Here is a 23,819-nt window from a genome sequence, read left to right as displayed (position 1 = left end):
AGCCCTCCACGATGAACCCAGCCCAACTCTAATCTCCAGCCACAGCCTTCAGGACATATATGCCCTTATTTATATCCCTCACCAGGCTCAGTTTTGAGACCACATAGGTTTATATTTGCACACTCTTTGGGTTAGGGTATGTTAAGAACAAGAGAAACCAGGTTATAAATGTGTTCCCCAGTTTGTCACTTGTTTTCTTCCTTTGTGCATGGTATTTCTTTGCCCTAAAGAAAATTTGCATCTCTATAATCATTTATCAGTCCTTTCTTTTATGCCATCCAGGTTTCGTGCCATGTTTAGAAGAGACCTCCTCATACCCAAATTACATCTTCTTTTGGAGTCTCCCATGACTTCTAAAATGTTTATGGTTTCATTTTTACAATCAATTTTATTGAGGTATAATTACATATAATAAAATGCACTGAGTTCAAGTATACAGAATATCGTGTGAGAATTGTACAGGATGTCCTTTGATTCTGGCTTCTTTCACTGAGCTTAGTGTCTGTGAGATTTATCCCTGTTATTGTATGCATCTTCTCTCTTTTTTATTGTTGAGTAGTATTTCATTGTATGGATAAACCACACTTCATTTATCCTTTCACCTGCTGGATATTTTCCAGTTTGGGGTTATGATGAATACAGCTGCTTGGCTTAGCTTTGTTTTCTTTTGTTCTGTTTCTGAAAATTTAAATTTTTTAATAAACTTTAGTTTTTAGAGTAGTTTCAGGTTCACAGCTAAATTAAGTGGAAAGTAGAGAATTCTCATATACTCCTGACTCTACACATGCACAACCACCCCACTTGTCAACATCCTCCACTTGAGTGACACATTGGTTATCACTGATGAACCTACACTGACACATCTTTGTCACCCAACGTCCATAGTTTACCTTGGGTTTCACTCATGGTTGTGCATTCTGTGGATTTTGTCCAATGTATAATGACCTGTATCCACCATTATAGTTTCACTGCCCTAAAAATCCTCTGTGCTCTGCCTATTCATCCCTCCCTCCTTCAATTCCTGGCAATCACTGATCTTTTTACTGTCTCCACAGCTTTGCCTTTTCCAGAATGTCATATAAATGGAATCACAAAGTACGTAGCCTTTCAGATTGGCTTCCTTCACTTAGTAATATGCATTTAAGATTCTTCCATGTCTTAGGCCATTTCTTTTTGGTGCTGAATAATTTTCCACTGCATGGATGTACCACAGCTTATATATACGCCAACCCACTGAGGGGCAACTCGGTTGCTTCCAGGTTTTGGCAGTTATGGATAAAGTTGCTATAAATACCGGTCTGCAGGTTTTGGGGAGGACATATTTTCAATTCTTTTGGGTAAATTCCAAGCATGACTGCTGAATCATGGGGTAAGAGTATGTTTAATTTTGTAAGAAACTGCCAAAATGTATCCAAATAACTGTACCATTCTGTATTCCTAACAAAACTGAATGAATGAGAGTTCCTGTTGATCCACACCGTCACTAGCATTTGGTGTTGTCAGGGTTTTGGATTTGAGCATTCTAATAGGTGTTTAGAGGTATCTCATTAGGGTGCCTGGGTGGCTCAGTTGGTTAAGCGACTGCCTTCGGCTCAGGTCCTGATCCTGGAGTCCCGGGATCGAGTCCCGCATTGGGCTCCCTGCTCAGCAGGGAGTCTGCCTCTCCGTCTGACCTTCTTTCCTCTCATGCTCTCTCTCTACCATTCTCTCTCTCAATAAATAAATAAAAATCTTTAAAAAAAAAAGAGGTATCTCATTATTTTAATTTGCATTTTTCTTTTTCTTTAAGATTTTATTTATTTATTTGAGAGAGTGAGTGAGAGAGAAGGAAGGAGCAGGGGGAGGGGCAGAGGGAGAGAGAGAAGCAGACTCCCCACTGAGAAGGGAGCCCAATGTGGGGCTCAATACCGGACCCTGAGATCATGACCTGAGCCGAAGGCAGATGCTTAACCTACTGAGCCGCCCAGGCGCCCCTTAATTTGTATTTTTCTGATGACATATGACATTGAACATCTTTTCATATGCTTACTTGCCATTTTTATATCTTCTTTGGTGAAGTGTCTGGTCAGATCTTTGCCCACGTTTTAATTACATTGCTCATTTCTTATTGTTGAGTTTAAGAGTTCTTTGTATAATTTGGATAAGAGTTCTTTACAAGATGTAGGTTTTGCAAATATTTTCTTCCAGGCTGTGGCTTGTCTTCTCATTCTCTTGATTTGTCTTATCTTTTTGTATTTAAATCTTTGTTCCATCTGGAATTAATTTTGATCTAAAGAATGACATTGGGAGTCCGAGTTTTGTTTGTTTTTTGCAGATGGGATAATCTAGTAATCCCAACATGAAGTTGTTTTGAAATGTCACTTTTATACTAAATTCTTATATGTATTTGGATCTAAAAAACAGAATGCTTTTAAAAGTCTGTATCTGGTGGTTACTGAAACAAGAGGTGCCTATATACTTCCTAACACTTCTCCAAATATGATAAAGTAGATGCATGGGTTCATCATGTCCTAAAATTTATTGTAAACAGTGGTTGTATAAGCTACACTGGGCTGGAATTTTCCCAAAGATAAACTGGGGGCTTCCTGAGAACAGAGACCATTAGGCTGGGAGCTCCTTGAATTTGTCTACTCTCCCAAACTGGTCATTCCCTATGGGCAGTAATCCAGTTACCTCCTCTATCAGTGGGCCAGATAACGCAGTAAGATGTTTCTCCCTCCATCCAGAGAAAGGGCCTTTTTGATCTTAGTAGAAAGGAATGCCCTGGGGCAGAGGCTCTGAAAATCACCAGATACCTGCCCAGCACATCCAGGCACTCTTTCCTTCTTGTTGACTATTTCTTAAAACTGGCCCTGCGGCTCCCTGAAGAGAAGATGGCAGTGTGTGCTGTGGCCAAGTAAGAATAAAGACCCTTTCTGTTTGGTGTCCATGGTTGACATTCCTCCTGGCCAAGCCAAAAAACCAGTTGGGGGTGGAGAGTGGCCTCCTGTAACCCACAGCCAGGCAGCTCAGGTCAGGTACACTTCCCCCTGCTCAGTGGCCCCTGCAGGCAGAGGAGGTCTTCAGCCTGACCTCTCTACTTGCCATTCTCCACCTCCCCCAGCGCTGCCTCTGCCTTCCCCAGCATTGCCAGCCACGGCCTTCCCGTCCTCCTGGCCTTCTCGTTCCCTTTCTTTCCCTTTGAACATTTTGTCTTCCTTTCATCAAAATATGCTTGCAGCTTTCCTCAGGAGGGTTGAAGAATGGAGCTGAGCAGAGAATCCTCTGGGTAGCGTAGTTCTCTCTGTGGGGACAGAGCAGAGGATCCTGAGCTAGAACTCAGCTGAAAACCAGAACTGGGGGGGTTCGGTACGTTCAAGATTGCCACAAGTCAAAGTTGCTCACTGCTCCCCAGACATTGTATTAGCAAGAGTTCATGATTAATACTTCATGGAGAACATGCAATTAATCCATTAATAAAACATGCAATTAATTGTTCCCTCCTAGCAACCCTATCTTATCAAAGGCCTACAGCCTCAGGTTTCCACTCTGGGGCTCACTCCCCTCGCAGATCTGGTGGGCTCAGGTGTTCAAGGGAGATGAAAGAGCCAGCACCTCTCCTCTGAGTCCAACAGGGAACAGTGGGTGGCCTTGGAAGGGCCAGGGCAGGGAAAAGAGCAGGGTACTGAGGTGTATCAAGAGGGGGTTGGGGAATGGAGAGTGCATTTCCGGCTCTGATGCTCACTGGTGGCTTCACTAAAGCCTGCATTTTCCTCATCTCTACAAGGATGGTGGCAATTCCCTCTCATGGGATTATCTTGAGGATGAAATGAAATTGCATAGAAAGCAAGTATCTGCCACACCGTAGAGGCTCAATAAATGGAACTTATTATTCTAATCAAATTATCCAAGACTCATTAGAATGACCTTGCTTTATTCATGAGAAGTGCTGCTAAATTAGCACCTTCTATTCACTGTGCTGATGCCTCTTGGCTGAAAATTACATTTTTATAAAAGATATCACGTACCTTCTCCCTCCTTCCCCATTCACTTACTCTTTTTATTTTTTTTTAAGATTTTATTTATTTGAAAGAGAGTACCTTCTCCCTCCTTCCCCATTCACTTACTCTTTTTATTTTTTTTTTAAGATTTTATTTATTTATTTGACAGAGAGAGACACAGTGAGAGCAGGAACACAAGCAGGGGGAGTGGGAGAGGGAGAAGCAGGCTCCCCACTGAGCAGGGAGCCCGACGTGGGGCTCGATCCCAGGACCCTGGGATCATGACCTGAGCCGAAGGCAGATGCTTAATGACTGAGCCACCCAGGTGCCCCCCATTCACTTACTCTTTCCCTCCCTCCAGCCTACTTATTACTCCTCTGACAGCACTCTGTCCAAGCCACCACCTGCAAGAGCCCTCTAGCGCATTTCCTATTTCCTTTTTTACCCTCCTTCCATCCAGTTTCCACATTACAAGAGTGGTCTTTGGAAATTGCAAATCGAGTCCTTGCACTACTATGCTTAAAGCCCTCCAGTGGGTTTCCATCTCACTTAGGCTAAAATCCTTGCTGTGTCCCACAAGGGCTTACCTGAGCTGGGCCCTGGCCACCTATCCAACTGCACGTCCAACCAGTCTTTCCTTGCTCACTCTGCTCCTGCCGCACTGCCTTCCTTTTCCCTTAAACTCACTCAGGGCCTTTGCACTTGCTGTTCCTGAAAATGCACTGCACCTCTGTTATGGGCGGAATTGTGTCCTCCCCAAATTCACATGTTGAAGTCCTAACTCCCAGTACCTCAGAATGTGATTGTATTTGAAGATTGGGTCTTTAAAGAGGACATTAAAGTAAAATCCTGTCATATGGGTAGGCCCTAATCTAATATGACTGGCGTCCTTATAAGAGATTAGGACACAGGCACACACAGACTAAGGGACAACTATATGAGAAGGCAGCCATCTGCAAGCCAACGAGAGAGGCCTCAGAAGAAACCAAACCTGCCAACACCTTAATCCTGGACTTCCAGCTTCCAGAACTGTGAGAAAATGGAGTTCTGTTGTATAAGTGACCCTGTCTGTATTATTTTTGTTATGGCAGCCATAGGAAACTAATACAACCCCCATCTCCACATGGCTGGTTCTTTCTTACCACCCTCAGCTTTCAACACAAATGTCGGGTCCCCAGAGAGTAGTATATCCACAACCACTCAATCTAAACTACATTCTCCTGGGGCGCCTGGGTGGCTCGGTAGGTTAAGTGTCTGCTTTCGGCTCAGGTCATGATCCCAGGGTCCTGGGATCGAGCCCCACATCGGGCTCCCTGCTCAGTGGGAAGTCCACTTCTCCCTCTCCCTCTGCTGCTTCCCTTGCTTGTGCTCACGCCCTCTCTCTCTCTGTGTCAAATAAATAAGTAAAATCTTTTAAAAAACAAACTACGTCCTCCCATCATTCATTTTTCTTCACAGTAAAAGTTTCATAGTACAAAGTTATGTTATTTGTGAACCAGCATATTGTCTAGAATACGAACTCAGCCAGGGCTGGGACCTCAAGTGTCTTGTTGTTCCGCTGGGACAGTACCTGGCACAGGGTAGGCACATGGAAAATATTTATTGGACATCCACGATGCCAAGTGCCAAAGACACTACAAAGACAAATACAGAATGGTTCCCAAGCTGGGGAAGCGCAGTCTGTGTTGTGTGCCGGGAATCCTGCCGCTCAAGGAGTGCATGGGCTTGCGGAGCGGACAGGGCGTGATCTGCGGAGGCAGGTACTGCTGTGGGAGTGTAGGCAGTGGGCTGGGCACACTTCTGAGGGACCTGCGCCTGCGGGAAGGGCTGCGCGAGCAGGAGGGACGTCACCACGACGTGCCAGGCGAGGGAGCTGAGCTTTCCTCTCCCTCTCCCCATTCCTCTTCCAGTCTCTCTCTCTCTTTCTTCCTCCTCCTCTTCTTCATCTCCTTTTCTCTCTCTCTTTCTCTCTTATCCTCCCCCCCCCCCAATCTCTCTCTCTCTACCTCCCCCTCTTGATAAGGAGGGAAAAAAAATAAACCCAACCTCATAGCTGTGTTGTGAGAACAGAACGATATGATACATGTGAAACATCCACCACTGTGTTGGGTCCCTAATTGATAAAAATTAGCGGAATATAAGTTAGTCGCATAACTGTAATAAACATTTCATTACTTGGACCAGAATGGATGGTATACTATTTCTAACCCACACCCACAATTTCACCAATTTATCAGTTCTTCAGTGACCTACCTACTACCTACACACATCTACCAGTTCACTACATTCTGTTTTCACATCTGCTCTTTGCCCATATAAGAGGAGAATCATGAACAACTTAATCTATAGGAATCAAACGATATGAGCGGTGGATGCACTCAAGCTTAAAGCAATCCTATAAATCAGCTAAAATTATTTTAACAATTTAAAGTGAATTCCATTGTTGTTGGAGAGAATAATTTGCCTGACTTGAGTCCTCTTAAACTTTTTTTTTTTTTAAGGTTGTATTTATTTGTCAGAGAGAGAGAGCGAGGGCGCACAAGCAGTGGAGAGGGGGCAGAGGGAGAGGGAGAAGCAGGCTCCCCGCTGAGCGGGGAGCCCGATGCCAACTTGATCCCAGGACGCCGGGATCATGACCTGAGCCAAAGGCAGACACTCAACCAACTGAGCCACCCAGGCATCCCATAAACTTTTTCAGATATATTCTGTTGGCCCAGAATCTGGTCTATCTGGTAAATGCTCAAAAGAATGTACGTTCTGCTGTTATTGAGAGAAGTGTTCTATACAAGTGTTCTATGCAATTAGGATAAGTTGATTGATAGTGCAGTTCAAAACTGCATATCCTTGCTGATTGTCTGTCTACTTGTTCTATCAATTATTTAAAGAGGGGTATTGAAATCTCTGACTCTAATTGTGGATTTGCCTATTTCTCCTTTGCAGTTCTAACAGTTTTTTGCTATATGTATTTTGTACCTTTACTTTAGGTAAATAAATATTTAGGATTGTTAGATCCTCTTGTCGAATTGACTGTTAATTATCATGAAATGACTTCTTTATCCCTGATAATATTCCTTGGGCAGAAATCCACTTTGTCTAATAATATAGCCACCCTGCTTTCTTTTACTAGTGTTAGCAAGTATATCTTTTTTTTCTCATCTTTTTACTTTTAAGATATTTGTGTCTTTGTTACATTAGTAGGTGTTTTGGGGCTTATATGTTTTTAACTTATCACACGTTACATTCAAATGATGCTCTTCTCCTTCACATATATATAAAAAAACCTATAATCGTGTATTTTGGGGGCATATTTTCCTAATTCTTTGTATGCCTGGTAATCTTTGATTGATCCCAGACGTTGTAGCTTTTGCCTTGTTGGATGCTGGATGTTTTTGAATTCCTATAGAGATTTTTGGCCTTTGTTCTGGGGTGCATTGAAATGCCATATTAAATGCATTTTTTTTAAAGATTTTATTTATTCATTTGACAGAGACAGAGACAGCGAGAGCAGGAACGCAAGCAGGGGAGTGGGAGAGGGAGAAGCAGGCTTCCCGCTGAGCAGGGAGTCTGATGTGGGGCTCGATCCCAGGACCCTGGGATCATGACCTGAGCCGAAGGCAGATGCTTAACGACTGAGCCACCCAGGCGCCCCCATATTAAATGCATTTAATAAACTAAAGTTTCATCCTAACATGTTTAATCTAGGGCTGATTCTTCCCTACTAGTGAGGCAAGGCCCTTCCGTGTACTCTCCCCAGCGCCCCGTGATCTGTGAGGTGTCCCGCCGTGCTGATGGGGATAGGCACTATTCCTGGCCCTGTAAGAATGCCACCTGCTGTTCCCTCTCATTCTAGGAGGGGGATTGTTGCCTCCCCCCTCGAGTGGTTTCCTCATGTGATTAGTACTCAGCTAAAAACTTCAGGAGGACCCTCTGGGGTTCTTGGTACTCTGTCCCCCACACTCTGGCTGCCTTGGTCTCCCTGAATTCTCAGCTGTGTGTCCACAACCCAGGAAGTCTGCCAGCTCTGCCCAGTTTCCATCTTCCCGTGGTGTAGCCGAGAACTCTCTCCCAGGCAATAAGCTGGGGCAATTACATGGTTGACTTTGTTTCTCAGCTCTCAGGAATTATTGTCTTTCATGACTTGATGTCAAGTGTCTTAAAGCCACAGTCTTAGAAACATTGCCTGGTTTTTGTATTTCTGATTCTTGGCACTCCCTCTTGTTTGGCAGTAAGTCTTACAGAGCCAAAATTATGGAAAAGCTGTGAAAGCAACTTCAAGTAGTTTCCAATGTCAAGAAGAAAAACAAATTGTTTAGCTGAGGCCAAGAAACTGGATGGTGATGGTCTCACTGACATCCTGGAAGAATACATGAAAGGGTTAAGGATAGAGGGAAACATTCTAGTACAAAAAAGTTCTTGGTATCCTGTATTTCTGGGAGATTTAGGGGCTTTTCCAAGGTAATTTTGACTATGGGGTGTGGGGCTTTTCCTTCCAGCACTGATCGTTGACCCTAAACCCAAGTACAATGAGACTCCCCAGTCCTGTTCTCCATTTCCCTTCTGTTCTCTCAACTATTAGGCAACCTAAGAGGATATGGCCTGGACTTGGGGCTGGTGAAGGTGAAAACCTGTTGAACCAGTTCTCCCCACCCCAGACTCAAAGGCTTGTGAAATAAAGCTGTTATCTCTCTTCTCCCCACCAAACATTTGTCAACTGCTGCTTCTCAGGGCATTGCTGCCAAACCAGAAGTTTATGCTTTTAAACCCTTGGCCCCTGACCCTGGGTACTGACCTAGTGCTCACTTCTTTCCCGGTACTGTGGGGGAGAGGTAATACAAAGTATCTGTTTTGGCTCTGGGGACCGAAAGACCAAACAAGCACACGTGACACCACTGAAGAACTCTCTAAGGGTAAATCCTAGATTTTCCTCTCCAGACTGAAAAGGCCCACTGAACCGAATAATGTAGGGACCTGATCACCACCATGGCACTTTGTCATGAAATTTCTCAAAACCAGGGATGAAAAGGAAAGATTCTAAGAGTTGAAAGAGAAAAAGAATGTTATATATAAAAGACCAGAAGTAGAAATGGAGTCAAACATCTCAATATTAGCCCTGGAAGCTAGAAAGTAATGGGGCAATGGCTTCAAAAGTCGGAAGGGGGGGGCCTTGCTGGCTTGGTTAATAGAGCATGTGACTTTTGATCTTGGGGTTGTGGGTTCGAGCCCCACATTGGGTATCAACATTACTTAAAAATAAAATCTTCAAAAAAAGAGGGAAAGGATTTTCAACTCAGAATCCTATATTCAGCCAAATTATCAAATGTGAAGATAAAATAAAAGCATGTGTAGTGGGTGCCTGAAGTGGTTCAATAGATTAAGCATCTGCCTTCGGCTCAGGCCATGATCCCAGGTTCACAGGATCAAGTCCCGCATCAGTCTCCCTGCTCAGCGGGGAGTCTGCTTCTCCCTCTCCCTCTCCCCTGCTCATGATCTCGCACTCTCTCTCAAATAAATAAGTAAAATCTTTAATTAAAAAAACATGCATAATAATAATAATACTTCCTATATACCTTTTCTTCGGCAGCTGCTGAAGGATGTACTTCAGCAAAATGAAGTAGCAGATAAAGAAAAAAAAAAAAAGAAACGTGAGATCCAGGAAACAGGTGGGGTTGTATAAATCCCAGGATGAAAACTGTGCAGCCAATAGAGCAACTAGTTCCTATTGGGGCAGGAAGATGGAAGATTCCAAGAGGGAGGTCTTCAGAGGGAACAAAAAAATGGAGTAATAAGACTGATATTTAAACATTTAGAAGATCAGATTTCTAGGCCATCGATAGAGGTGATGTAGTATGTGGAAAAAATTAAGAATAGGTATAGAAAATTAAACCAACTGGGGGGAAAGTACCATTGTTAACTCCAAGAAGAGTAAAAAGTTGTACAAGAAACATCTATACCATTTGGCTTTGCAGTGGACAAAACTGACATAGTCATCATAAGACAATCTCTGAGTTAACTCAAAGACTGATAGGTCTGGGAAGCTGCAACAGGGAAAACACGGGGCGGCGGGGGGGCGGGGGGGTGGGTGCCAAAGTGGAGAAGAGCTAAATCTACATCTTTGAGAGCAAGAATGTTCAAAATGAATCAACCTAGAAAAACAACACGAGGGGCGCCTGGGTGTCTCAATCAGTGAAGTGTCTGCCTTGGGCTCAGGTCATGATCCCAGGGTCCTGGGACCGAGTCAGTCCCACATCGGGGCTCCTTGCTCAGCGGGGAGCCTGCTTCTTCCTCTGCCTGCCACTCCCCCTGCTTGTGCTTTCTCTCTCTCTGACAAATAAATAAATAAATACAAATCTTCAAAAAAAGAAAAGAAAAGAACAACAACATGAACTGCTATTACCTCTAGGAGCAAAAATGAAGAGACAAAATTAATGGGGTCGGAAGCCTCGTGTTTTTCATTATAACTTTTCTAACACTATATATTTACAACAACCATGTGCATTGCTTGCATTATTTGTTTTATTGTGGTAAAATATTCAGGACATAAAATTTACCATTTTAACCATTTTTCAGTGTACAATTCAGTGGCATTAAGTACATTCACGTTGTTGTGCAACCATCACCATCATCCATCTCCAGAACTTTTCCATTATCCCAAACTGAAACTTCATACCTACTAAACACTAACTCTCCAACCCCCCTTCCCCTAGCGTCTGGTAACCACTATTTTACTTTTTTCTCTCTGAATTTGACTATTCTAGATCTCTCATATAAGTGGAAGCATATAATAATTGTCCTTTTGCGATTTTTTTTTCATTTAGCATAATGTCTTCAAGGTTCATCCATGTTGTAGCATGTGTCAGAATTTCCCTCCTTTTAGGGGTGCCTGGCTGGCTCAGGCTGTGGAGTGTGCGACCCTTGATCTTGGGGTTGTGAGTTTGAGCCCCATGTTGGCTGTAGAGATTACTTAAAAACAAAATCTTAAAGGGTGCCTGGGTGTTTCAGTTGGTTGAGCATCTGCCTTCAGCTTGGGTCATGATCCCAAGGTCCTGGGATGGAGTCCCTCATCGGGCTCCCTGCTCGGCGGGAAGTCTGCTTCTCCCTCTCCCTCTGCTCCTTCCCCTGCTTGTGCTCTCTCGCACTCTCTCTCTCAAATAAATAAATAAAATCTTTTTAAAAAATAAAAATAAATAAAATCTTTAAAAAAAGAATTTCCCTCCTTTTAAAGACTGACTAAATATTCCAATGTATGTATATATCATATTTTATTTTTTCCATTGTTAACAAGAAAGCCACAGGTCCAAAACGATGTCACTTAGAGCCAGTTCCCAAACCAGGGCTAGATACACTATCTATTTGCAGTTTCAAACTCCCCCAGAAATGTAGTCTTAACCAGTCAGTCAGGAATTTTTCTTTTGTTTTCTTTTTTAAATTTTTTTCAAAATACTTTTGAGAAGGGCAGGGCAGCAGAGGGAGAGAGAAAATCTTTTTTTTTTTTAAAGATTTTATTTATTTATTTGACACAGAGATAGAAAGCATAAGTAGGCAGAGTGGCAGGCAGAGGGAGAAGCAGACTCCCCACTGAGCAGGGAGCCCGATCCCAGGACCCTGGGATCACGACCTGAGCTGAAGGCAGACGTTTAACTGACTGAGCCACCCATGCACCCCAGGAGAGAGACAATCTTAAGCAGGCTCCAAGCTCAGCGGCCAAGCCCAGCGGAGCTGATCCCAGGATCCTGAGATCATGACCCTGAGTCAAAATCAAGAGTCAGACACTTAACCAACTGAGCCACCCAGGCCCTCAGTCAGGAATTTTTCAGTCAGGGCCAATGAATCTGCCACTTGGGCCTTCTCCATTCCCCAAAGAAAGATGGGTTCGTCAGCATAAGACTCCTTACTTTTCCCCCTAAGGGAAAGCTACCTTGCCTGAAACAATCCTTTTCTTTTGCTAATAACTTTCGTGCCCCACCCTTCTTCTATAAAAACCTTCCATCTTGTACATTTCCTGTGAAGGCCCCTGTATTTGCCAGATGGGGTGCTGCTGCCCAATTCCTGAATCATTTAATAAAGCCAATTAGGTCTTTAAAATGTACTCAACTAAATTTTTGTTAAACACCATTCATCTGATAATGGACACTTGGGCTGCTTCCACCTTCTGGCTATTATGAATAATGCTGCTAAGAACATTGGTATGAACTTACCTGTTTGTCTCTGCTTTCAATTCTTTGGGGGTATATACCTAGAAGTGAAATTGCTGGAACATATGGTAATTATGTATCTAAGTTTTTGAGGTACTGCCATAGGAATTTTCACAGCAGCTGCACCATTTTACACTCCTACCAGCAAAAGCACAAGGGTTCCAATTTCTCCACATCTTGGCCAATACTTGGTACTTCCTGTTTGTGTTTGTTGTTTTTAGACTAGCCATCCTAATGGGTGTGAAGTAATATATCATTGTGATTTTGATTTGCATTTCCCTAGTGATGAGTGATGTTGAGCATCTTTTCATGTGCTTATTGGCCATTTGGTTTTTTTTTTAAGATTTTATTTATTTATTTGAGAGAGAGAGAGCATGAGAGGGGATTGGGTCAGAGGGAGAAGGAGACTCCCCACTGAGCAGGGAGCCCGATGCGGGACTCGATCCCAGGACTCCAGGATCATGACCTGAGCCAAAGGCAATCCCTTAACCAACTGAGCCACCCAGGCACCCTGGCCATTTGTATATCTTCCTTGGAGAGATGTCTATTCAAGTCCTTTACCCATTTTTTTTAATTGAGTTGTTTGTTTGCCTTTATTACTTTGTAATAAAAACAAAGAATTAATAAAAGCAAGATCCCCACCCCCACCCCCATCCCCAAAAAAAGCAAGATCCAAATGCCAATAGGCAAGTTGGATTTCACAGCAGGGGCCCTTGGTAAGGCCCTAAGATGGATTCTTAAATGGGAAGCGGGTACTACTTCTGTATTACCACAAATTGTTGAAGTCCCAGGCATTGTCCAGACAGAACTGAGAAAGTGTGTACCCTTCTCTCTCTCAACAAAATCTATACGTTTCTTTGCAAGTTCTCTTCACCTTTCTAATACCCCTGTCCTGGAGGGTAAGAAAAATTGGATTTGGGTTTGTTTTTCCTAAGCCTCCTGGGACACAGTCCTGAACTGGACCCTAAGGGATGGTGTTTCCTACAAGCAAACTGTTCTGGGTAAAATCCCTTTCTTTAACCTCTTTATCTATCTCCAACACTAGCTCTGCTTTTACCTGTGTGTCTAAGAAGAACCTCTTATCCCTGAATGTGTTGCAGAGGGTGGCTGATGGAAGGGGTGCTCCATGGGAGATCAAACCTGCATTTGGGAACAGCTGCTCTCCTGACTCCACATGGGGCTCAGAGGTAAGAGCACACTTGTCCTCTGATGACCACATTCTTCATGAGTTCCTCCCAAAGCTCCCCACCCTCTGCCCTCTTGTAGTAACTATAGCTAATATTCTCCATCAACCAAAAAACAGTTGAGATGGTACAGAACAGAGGATGAGCTTACAGACTCTGGAGTCAGACTACCTAGATTTTCATCACAGCTCAGCTACTTGCTAGTTGAGTCCCCTTGACAAGTCCTCTAACCATTCTGCATCTCCATTTCCTCATCCGTAGAATGTACCTCATTAGGTTCTAGAGAGGGTTAATTTACATACATGGGACGTGCTTGCAACAATGCCTGGCGCATGATGAGTGCTATATAGATCAGCTCTGAGAGGACTCCCATCATGGCACAGAGTACCCAGAAGGGCACTTGCTCTGCTCCTACCAATGATTTCTTCTGAGCAGTGGGATTTAGGAAGGGAGGTTGAGGAGAGGATTTTAATTTCTACTTCATGCCCCTCTGTATTGTTTGAATTTATTACTTTTTATTAAAAGCAAAATAGGAAAATAAATGAATAAAATGGCATCTGGTTAAGAGAATGTAAAACAGTCTCTCCCAACCTCCCACTGAAATAGCTAAGAAGATACAGAGATTTTAAAAAACAACAACAACAACAATCCTGGGGTGTCTGACCGTCTCAGTTGGGAGAGCATGTGCCTCTTGGGGTTGTAAACTCAAGCCCCACCTTGGGGGTCGAGTTTACTTTAAAAAAAAAAATCTTATGCAAACATTTAAAACTCATGTTGCCAGGGCACCTGCCTGGCTCAGCTGGAGGAGCATGTGACTCTAGGTCTTGGGGTCCTGAGTTTGAGCCCCAGGTAGGGTGTAGAGATCACTTAAATAAATAAAACTTAAAAAAATAATAATAAAACTAATGCCAATCCAAAGCTTGAAACTCATACAAATTTTCTGTACCTACAAGACTAATAAAATCGAAGTGTGTGGGAAGGGTAGCATCAGTGTTTCATCTATGGTCCACTCCCCCACAAATAGCTACTAAAAACTTTTCTTTAGCCCATTAGCAATTAAAATTTGAGGCCAGTACCATTCAGGAAAGACAGTAGCAGTCCCTCTACCTCACAGTGAGCTTATCTGTTTGTTTTGAGATGAGCATCCAGTTGTGGCCACCCCTTCCCCATCAGTTTCTCTTTCCAGATTCAATTTAAAAAAAAACAAAAAAAAAACTACAACTCCCAGAAGACCCCTGGGCAAAAATAGGGGGCTGGGGGAGGTGAAGGTGTCCCTGACACTAAAGCGCAGTCTCGGCTCCACTCACCCCGCCTCAACATCCTTCTCCCGGAAAAGCACCTGGCAGCTCAAGAAACCTCCTCTTATGCTGGTCTTGAAGGATGTGCTCTAGTCAACAGGAGTGAAGAAATATGGTTATAAAAGAGCAGGCAGAGGGCAGTGCTGCGAAACTTCAGCAAGCCGGACAGCCAAGCCAACCCTGATCTCCACAAGAATGGTGGCAACCACAGGCCAGTGGGCGGTCCCATGACAAACCAGGCAGAGCGTGCAGGGGGCAGAGTCTCCTTCTACAATGGCATCTGAAGGAAGTTCAAAAGGAAAGGGTCACAAATGAACTATTATTGCTCATAAAGGAAATAACTGTTACACATAAGAACCCTGGCTCCTTCCTTGCCAGTTTTAGAAGCTTCATTAAATGTAATTTACTGTGACATTCGCTATGTCAAAAACAGGGAGGTAGAGCTATTGTCTTAAAAGAAATACATCTAAAATGGCAGTCACTTTGGAAAACAGTCTGGCAGCTATTCAAAGGGTTAAACATAGAGTTATCCTAAGATCCAGCAATTCCACTCTCAAGCACCTTACCAAGAGAACTAAAAATGTATGTCCATGCTAAACTTTGTACACAAATGTTCGTGGCAGGGGCGCCTGGGTGGCTCAGTCATTGAGCATCTGCCTTCAGCTCAGGTCATGATCCCAGGGTCCTGGGATCGAGGCCCGCATTGGGCTCCCTGCTCTGCGGGAAGCCTGCTTCTCCCTCTCCCACTCCCCCTGCTTGTGTTTCCTCTCTTGTTGTGTCTCTCTCTGTCAAATAAATAAATAAAATATTTTAAAAAATGTTCATGGCAGCATTATACATGATAGTCAAAAAAACAGAAGTAATCCAAAGAGCCATCGGTTGAGAATAGATCAACAAAATGGGGTATATTCATACAATGGAACATTATTGTTCAGTTGTAAAAGGTAATGAAACACTGATCCGTGCTACAACATGGATGAACCTTGGAAACATTATGCTTAGTAAAAGAAACCAGACACAAAAGGCCACGTATTGTATGATTCTTTTTATATGAAAAGTCCAGATTAAGCAAATCTAGAAAGATAGAAAGTAGATTAGTGGTTGCCAGAAGACAGGGGGAGAGGAGAATGGAAGTGACTGCTAGTAAATGTAGGGTTTCTTTTTGGGTGAAGAAAATGCTCTAGAATTAGATAGTCGTGATGGTTGTACAACTATGAGAATATACTAAAAACCACTAAATTATGCACTTTAGGTGGTTTATGGCATGTAAATGATACCCCCAAAAACCTGCTATAAAAAAGAAGTGGTCCCCAAATGCTAATGCAATGGTTTTGGGGTAGTACGCCTGGGTGACAATTTTTATTTTTTACTTTTCTGGTTTTTTTTTTTTTTCTTTTCAAAATTTCCTTCCTCTAATGGGCAGCTCTTATTACTTCACCAACCGAAGCTCTGGAATCAGACAGACTCTGCTGGATTCAAATCCAAGCTCCTTCTGAATGAACTGGTTAGTCTTGGGCAAGTTACTTAATTATTCTACACCTCAGGCTCCTCATGGAAAATTGGGGCAATAATATTGTTTACCACAGGGTAGTTGCGAGAATTTAATAAGAGAATGATGTAAAGTGCTTAGATCAGAGCTTGGCATATTATTAAGTGTTCAAGAAATATCAGCTGCCATTTTTTGTTTAGGTGTTTTTTTTTTTAAGTATTATCTACATCCAACATGGAGCTTGAACTCACCACCCAGAAACCAAGAGTCGAATGCTCTACCTACTCAGCCAGCCAGGTGGCCCCTGCTATTTCTGTTAAGACTATAAGACAGTAAAATACTACTACTAACTTTTATAGATAGTACTTACACAGCACTGCTGTAGATGCTTTACATATTTTAATGCATTTATTCCTCACAACTACCTTAGGAAGTGGGGTACTCTTATGCCGATTTTACAGATGAATATTAACTATGGTATTTGCCAGCGGCATGCAGTCTGTACATTTTGTAGGAATTTAGGAGTAGATGAAGAGCATAGAGAGCTGAGACAATCAAGGAGGACTCCATGAAGAAAGTGGCCCTGGAAGGAAAGTAAGGTGGCCCTGGATAATCCCACATAGGTGGGAAAGGGTGGTGAGGGCCCTGCAGGTGGAATGGAAGTTACCCAACAAATAGGTGGAAAATACTAACATTTGTTCAGGGTGGGTACAGATTACGTGATGAATACAGATTATGTGTTATATTATTTTCTGTACCTTTGTGCACCTTAGAAATAATTACTAATTAATAAAATTAAAAACATTTTAGTCACTGTGTTCTGGAGAAATAGAACATTTTCCTTCCCTGAGTCTTTGACTTATGTAGTATATATATATAAAACATCTGGCAGGGCGCCTGGGTGGCTCAGATGGTTAAGCGTCTGCCTTCGGCTCAGGTCATCGTCCCAGGGTCCTGGGATGGAGCCCCACATGAGGCTCCTGGCTCAGCGGGGAGCCGACTTCTCCTTCTCCCGCTGCCTCTCCCCCTGCTCCTGCTCTCTCTCTCTCTATCTCTGTGTCTCAAATGAATAAATAAAATCTTTAAAAAAAAATAAAAATAAATAAACATTATCTTCTCAGAACTTAATTTAAAAAAAAATCTGGTTAGAAGAATTAGTAAATGTTAATTCTCTATTCTTTCTAAAATAAACGTTGGTTTTTAAATTCTATTTGCCTGTTACTATGCCTGAGTTTTTTTCCATATGGATCTACCTTACTCCTTATTACAATTGCATGTTGCAGAGTAGCGATGGTCCATGATTTATTTCTCCCTTCCCTACTGATCCCAATTTTCTATTACAAGCATTGTTTGTAAACATTGTACCCTTGTACAGGGCCTTTCCCATGCACTGCCTGGGGTAGATACCAGGAAGCGGAAATGCCATAAATCCAATTTTCAAAAAGTGAATCAAACGGTGTGAATGCAAAATCTCTGTACTTCCCTCTCAATTTTGTCGTAAACCCAGAACTGCCTTTTAAGAAAAAAAATCTTAAAAAAAAGAAAGTCAGAGACCCGGCACGCTGGCGAACTGGGAGTCCAGGCAGTTTCTCACGTGGTCTGGGCTGGAGCGTGGGGCTCCCAGCAGCCTGCCGGGCCCGGGCCCAGGTGGCACCGGTGCAGCCTCCCCGCCCCGGATTAGGCGCAAGAGCACGGTGACCTACTACCCTCAGGACACGCGCTCCGCCCCGCCTCACGGCCCCTTTCATTGAAGAAAAACAAAACAAACAAACTAACAAACAAAAAAACGCCACCCTTAGCGATCACGTGAAAGCGGCGTGCCGGCCGCATGACGTCACGCAGCGCAGGCCAATGGAAGCTTCTGTTTATGTCGGGGGTCACCGGAATATCCGAGCCCCCGCAGGCAGCCTCGCCCCGCAGCCCACTGCGCCGCGTCGCTCTCCGGCTCTGGTAGAGATCGCTCAGCTGGAGCGGGAGGTGGCGCGGCTGTAGCACCGCGGGGAGGGCCGCGCCGGTTGCTTTCTGCAGCCGCTTTTCCGCTAGCCGGTCCCCCGCCGTCCCTGGGGCGCCGTGCGGCTCTAGACCGGGACCAAAGCCGCCGGCCGCCGCGGGTGGCCGGATCCGCGTCCCGCCTCAGCGCCCGGAGGACATGCGGGAGAGAGAATGACCCAGAGGGACACGCTGGTGCATCTGTTTGCCGGGGGGTACGGTCCAGACAGGGCGTGCGGGCTGGGGCTGTGAGGGTGCTGGGCTGAAGGCCGTGGCCTGACACGCGGGCGAGAGAGGGGTTGAGGGGGTTCCAGCCCGCCGGGCCGAGAGGGCGACGCCCGGGCGGGGAGGGGTGAGGGGGCAGGGGGCTTGAGCCGGGGGTTGCTGAGGAGGCTGAGGCCCGGCGGGGAGGGATGAGGGATGAAGCCGGGGCGAGACGTAAGGCTTTGGGCCCGCGGAGCCGTGGCGAGGCTGGGGCGGTATCCGAGAGCCTGATGAGCGGCGGGCGGGGCCGGGGTGGGGGTGGAACGAAGCGGGCCGGAGCCACGCGCCGCGGCCTAGCGCGTGTCCTGGATGCGGGCCGCGGAAAGGAGTGTGGCTGCAGGCCTCGCGGAGGTTTCTAGGCCTGGGGGACAGGACCGAGGTGCGGAGGCCGAGGACAAAATGGGCGCCGGGGCCACCTCCTCCCTCCCCCCTTGCCGCGCGGGCTGAGAGGCGTCCTCACGTCGCTCACGCCCCACCTCGGACCTCGGGTACCTGACTTCCCGGCCCGCGCTGCCCGGGTGGGCCCGGAGGCGGGGGGGGGGGGGGCTTCCCGCCCCCGGGGGAGGCTTTGGTGTTCACTCGCCCGCTGGAGCTGTAGGTTTCTCGCTCTTGGAAAATTTTCTGCCCGAGCTTCTCCAGGTTGCAAGATGCGGTGCAAAGCAGTATTTTCTTTGGGGTCGGATTCTTTTCATGAAAACCAACCCTCCCGTGCACCCGCTGCTTTTCGTCTGCTCAAAGGAGAAAGTCGGGGGTAGGGAGAGGTCAGATGTTTTGGAGATAGTTAACTGTGTGTACAAGATTAGGACTAAGCCTAAAGCCTCCGTGATTGTCAACTAAAATGCTACAGATATTTTGTTGAGCCAGTTGAGTCTCTTTTTTAGATTGGTTCCTTCCAAATTATTGGGGAATCCTAGCATTTTTAAGTTTAAGAGTTATTTATCTGTAGGATCTTAGTCATCAAAAAATGGCTACGGTGAATTATGCTAAGGCTCTAAAGATGGTCTGTATGACCATATAAAGTGTCATCCCCTTAAAGGGTAGAGTTTGTTTTTCAGTCAACCACTTTAAGACTTTATTGCCAATGGTGGTAATACTTTTCCTTAGGTTGGCACATTCACTCGACAAACTTTCATTGTACACCAATCGTGGGCCAGCCACTGTTCTGGAATAGAAAAATATTTTTCTTTTAATCCGTGAGACCGAGTTTAGACGAAGTTTACTTTCCACATTTATGATACTTTTTGCCAGTAACCCATATTTCTGATATGTTAAAATAATCTCGGCAAATTAAATCTTTTTTTTTTTTTTAAACCATTAGCCATGTAGATGTTCTTGTAAAGATGTCATGTTAGGCAAATTATCCAGCTTCCTCATGTAATTCCATCACAGGGTAATATCTGAAAGTTAGGAGACCACACATCTACTTCTGCCTGCTATTTTAATTTGAGTGAAAAATGGACAAAACCTTTTATTTTAATTGCTTCATTTGTAAAATGAGGAAGGTGTACTATATGATCTCTAAGGCCCTTCCCAGGTCCTGACATTTCTATTACTCTGCATTCAAAATTCAAATATCAAGTTTTGTTAAAAGTAGGGTTCGGTAGTTTGCACTAAATTCCCAGTTTGGATTAAGATTATCTGTCACTTTTTTGTTATTAATACATGTAAAGGACCTCCTGGTTAGCTTTTTCTTTAAAAGCAGAAATGGAGTTTTTGCAGCATCTAAACACCAATAGATTTAGGAGCCTTCCCTGCCCCAAAGAACCTAGCATTTGCAGGTTATTTAGAGTATTAAATGAGGTACTGGAATTTAAGGGCTGTCACAACATAGGTGATCAGCCTTATAAATTCCCTTCCTTTGTATCTCTTGATTTTATATTTACATGTGGTTGCATAACTTGTTGCAGTAAAACCTGGTTTATCTTTTTTTTTCTGGTTTATCATTTTTAGAGAAATTTTAGGTCTGGGAAGGACGGTAAAGATCATCTGGTTCAGCCCCTTAAAAATTTGGAAAAATACTGAGGTGTATTGATTTACCCAAGGTCAAACAGCTTTCTATACGTGTAAAATGAGAGGTAAATAGTCTCTACAGATCCTTCCAGCTCTATATTATATAAAGCCAATTTTATTATTTATATATTATATATTATTTATTATGAGCATTGTGGAAATGCAAATAATCTCTACAGATCCTACCAGCTCTATATTACATAAAGCCAATTTTGTAGAATATCCTGGAGGTCTATATGGTAAGCTTTGTGGAAACGCCCATTGGGTTGTGTCAGTTACATTGTTTTTTTTTTTTTTTTTAAGATGTGGGGCAGTTTTTTTTTTTTACAAATTTTTCCTAGAGATCTGAGACTAGAGTACTGAAAAGCTAAATTCACAAAGAAAAATGGTCATTCTTGAAGTACAAAGATGTTATTAATGACTTTTTGTTTGTTTTGTTTTGTTTTCCTATTTATTTATTTGATGTAGGGTTCCATGATTCATTGTTTGCGTATAACACCCAGTGCTCCATTCAATACGTGCCGTCTTTAATAGCCATCACCAGGCTAACCCATCCCCCTACCCCCCTCCCTTCGAGAACCCTCAGTTTGTTCTCAGAGTCCATAGTCTCTCATGGTTCATCTCTCCCTCTGATTTCCCCCCCTTCATTTTTCCCTTCCTACTATCTTCTTTTTTTTAAACATATAATGTATTATTTGTTTCAGAGGTACAGGTCAATTTACATTGTTCTTAATTGAAGATGTTGAATTATATATGAAAGTGACTTATTTAGGCAATCACTTTTGGTACATTCTTCATAGAAAACTAGATTTCATTATTTTTTTATCCTAATAGAATTATGTTAATTAGGAATTAGGAAAGTTATTTTTTACTTTAACAATAATGAATAGTTACAGAAAAGGAGAGAGATCTTTTTATTAGCTGTTGTAACTGGGCTGCTTCACACACAGGTACCATTTAGATTAAGTTATAAAAACTCAATATATTTTAATAGAACTAAATAACCTTTTGCAGTGGCATTTAATCTTAGGCAAAAATTGTCTGAGTATGGGGCCTTTGGATTGTTTCCCTGATGATTATAATTGTATTCAAGCATGTGTTTATCAGGATCTCAGGGAGATTTCTAATAGCCTAGTAGCTGTATTATTAAATCAGGAACATTTGCAACAGACCAGTGCTGGACCTTGGGTGTGGGTGACATACTCACATGCATAACTTACGCTTCTTTAAGACACCCTTTGGTCCCATTATATTTTTTGCCAGAGTTAATATTCAGAGTCTGTAAGGCCATTGGTTAGATCAATTGAGTTACGGAGGCAACTCCTAACAACCTGCCAAAAGGATGTAAGTAAGATTTAATTTAAGCTGTATTTTTAATGACACTGTATGTATATTAAATTCTTTAATAGAACTGTATATTATATAGTTATTGTGTCAGTTTTCCACCAAGAGGCAGATTGCTCTTTTCTTTTTTATTTGAGGGAGAGATTGTCTCAAATAGGAGTAGTAAACCTTAGAAACTGTCCTTTCTAGGTTTTTGATGTTATAGAATAATGAACTTGTATGCTCTTCAGCTATCAAACTTGACTGTTCTTTCCTTGGAATTCTTTGCTAATCGAAGCACTTAAAGCAAATGAGCCAGCAACTTTGAATTTTAAGTTTTTCTTTTAACAGTAGAGCTCCAACTTAGTACTTTATTGTTGGTAGCAAGTTACATTGGTGATAACTTAAAACTGATCTTAACTCATTGACCACATCAGTGGATCAGAGGGACTCAGGAGCAGTTAGAAGGCAAAAAAGAAAGTGAAGGCTTGCTTAAGGCACTTGGAGTGGGAATGGTGAGGGAAAATGTGAGAAGAAGTTTAGAATGTAGAACCAGAGAGACTTGAGGATAATTGGATGTCAGAAAGCCTCTATATAGATACGTTCGTTAGATTACTCCTTTCTGCCCGTGGACGCCGCAGAGTAAGCATCGTTAAAGTCTCCCCTCCCACCGCCGTCATGTCTAAGTCAGTCTCCCAAAGAGCCTAAACAGCTGCGGAAGCTCTTCATCGGAGGTTTGAGCTTTGAAACAACCAATGAGAGTCTGAGGAGCCATTCTGAGCAATGGGGAACGCTTACGGACTGTGTGGTAATGAGAGATCCAAACACCAAGGGCTCCAGAGGCTTTGGGTTTGTCACGTATGCCACTGTGGAGGAGGTGGATGCAGCCATGAACGCAAGGCCACACAAGGTGGATGGAAGAGTTGTGGAACCAAAGAGGGCTGTCTCAAGAGAAGATTCTCAAAGACCTGGTGCCCACTTAACTGTGAAAAAGATTTTTGTTGGTGGCATTAAAGAAGACACTGAAGAACATCACCTAAGAGATTATTTTGAACAGTATGGGAAAATTGAAGTGATCGAGATCATGACTGACCGAGGCAGTGGCAAAAAGAGAGGTTTTGCTTTTGTAACATTTGATGACCATGACTCTGTAGACAAGATTGTCATTCAAAAATACCATACTGTGAATGGCCACAACTGTGAAGTAAGGAAAGCCCTATCTAAGCAAGAGATGGCTAGTGCTTCATCCAGCCAAAGAGGTCGAAGTGGTTCTGGAAACTTTGGTGGTGGTCGTGGAGGTGGTTTTGGTGGGAATGACAACTTTGGTCTTGGAGGGAACTTCAGTGGTCGAGGTGGCTTTGGTGGCAGTCAAGGTGGATATGGTGGCAGTGGGGATGGCTATAATGGATTTGGTAGTGATGGAAGCAACTTTGGAGGTGGCGGAAGCTATAATGGTTTTGGCAATTACAACAATCCTCAAATTTTGGACCCATGAAAGGAGGAAATTTTGGAGGCAGAAGATCTGGCCCCTATGGTGGTGGAGGCCAATACTTTGCCAAACCACGAAACCAAGGTGGCTATGGTGGTACCAGCAGCAGCAGTAGCTATGGCAGTGGTAGAAGGTTTTAATTACTGCCAGGAAACAAAGCTTAGCAGGAGAGGAGAGCCAGATAAGTGACAGGGAAGCTACAGGTTACAACAGATTTGTGAACTCAGCCAAGCACGGTGGTGGCAGGGCCTAGCTGCTACAAAAAAGACATGTTTTAGACAATACTCATGTGTATGGGCAAAAAACTCAAGGACTGTATTTGTGACTAATTGTATAACAGGTTATTTTAGTTTCTGTTCTGTGGAAAGTGTAAAGCATTCCAACAAAGGGTTTTAATGTAGATTTTTTTTTTTTTTTTTGCACCCATGCTGTTGATTGCTAAATGTAATAGTCTGATCATGACGCTGAATGTCTTTTAAAAAAAAAAAAAAAAAGAAAGCCTCTATATGCCTTTGTCACCCTTGTTAGCCTTCAGTACCTCATACTAAGGTATCATAGGAGCTTCTTCACATGGTCTTTTTTTAATTGTATATATTTAAGG

General features: G+C 43.4%; 1 protein-coding gene across 4 annotated transcripts in view; it reads left to right on the top strand.

Moving 5' to 3' along the window:
* Window positions 1-17,974: 17,974 nt before the first annotated feature.
* Window positions 17,975-23,819, top strand: part of SLC25A36 (solute carrier family 25 member 36) — a 39,660-nt gene continuing 33,815 nt past the window's right edge. Inside the window, exon 1 of one of the 4 annotated variants that reach the window (XM_073899266.1) lies at window positions 17,975-18,093. Coding sequence is in view for 2 of the 4 variants with exons in the window: in XM_025881445.2 (XP_025737230.1) it covers window positions 18,307-18,347 (41 nt within the window). In the remaining 2 variants the exon portion in view is untranslated. Of the gene's footprint in view, window positions 18,348-20,358; window positions 20,472-23,819 lie in introns of those variants that run through there. The other 3 variants (XM_025881445.2, XM_025881438.2, XM_025881452.2) reach the window with 3 other exon arrangements.

This window comes from Callorhinus ursinus, unplaced genomic scaffold (genome assembly GCF_003265705.2).
Source record: "Callorhinus ursinus isolate GAN/ISIS: 27379988/994484 unplaced genomic scaffold, GSC_fseal_2.0 scaffold1, whole genome shotgun sequence".
Classification (NCBI taxonomy): domain Eukaryota; kingdom Metazoa; phylum Chordata; class Mammalia; order Carnivora; family Otariidae; genus Callorhinus; species Callorhinus ursinus.
The sequence above is the reverse complement of the archived record's forward strand: the minus strand, read 5'-3'. Positions and strand labels throughout refer to the sequence as shown.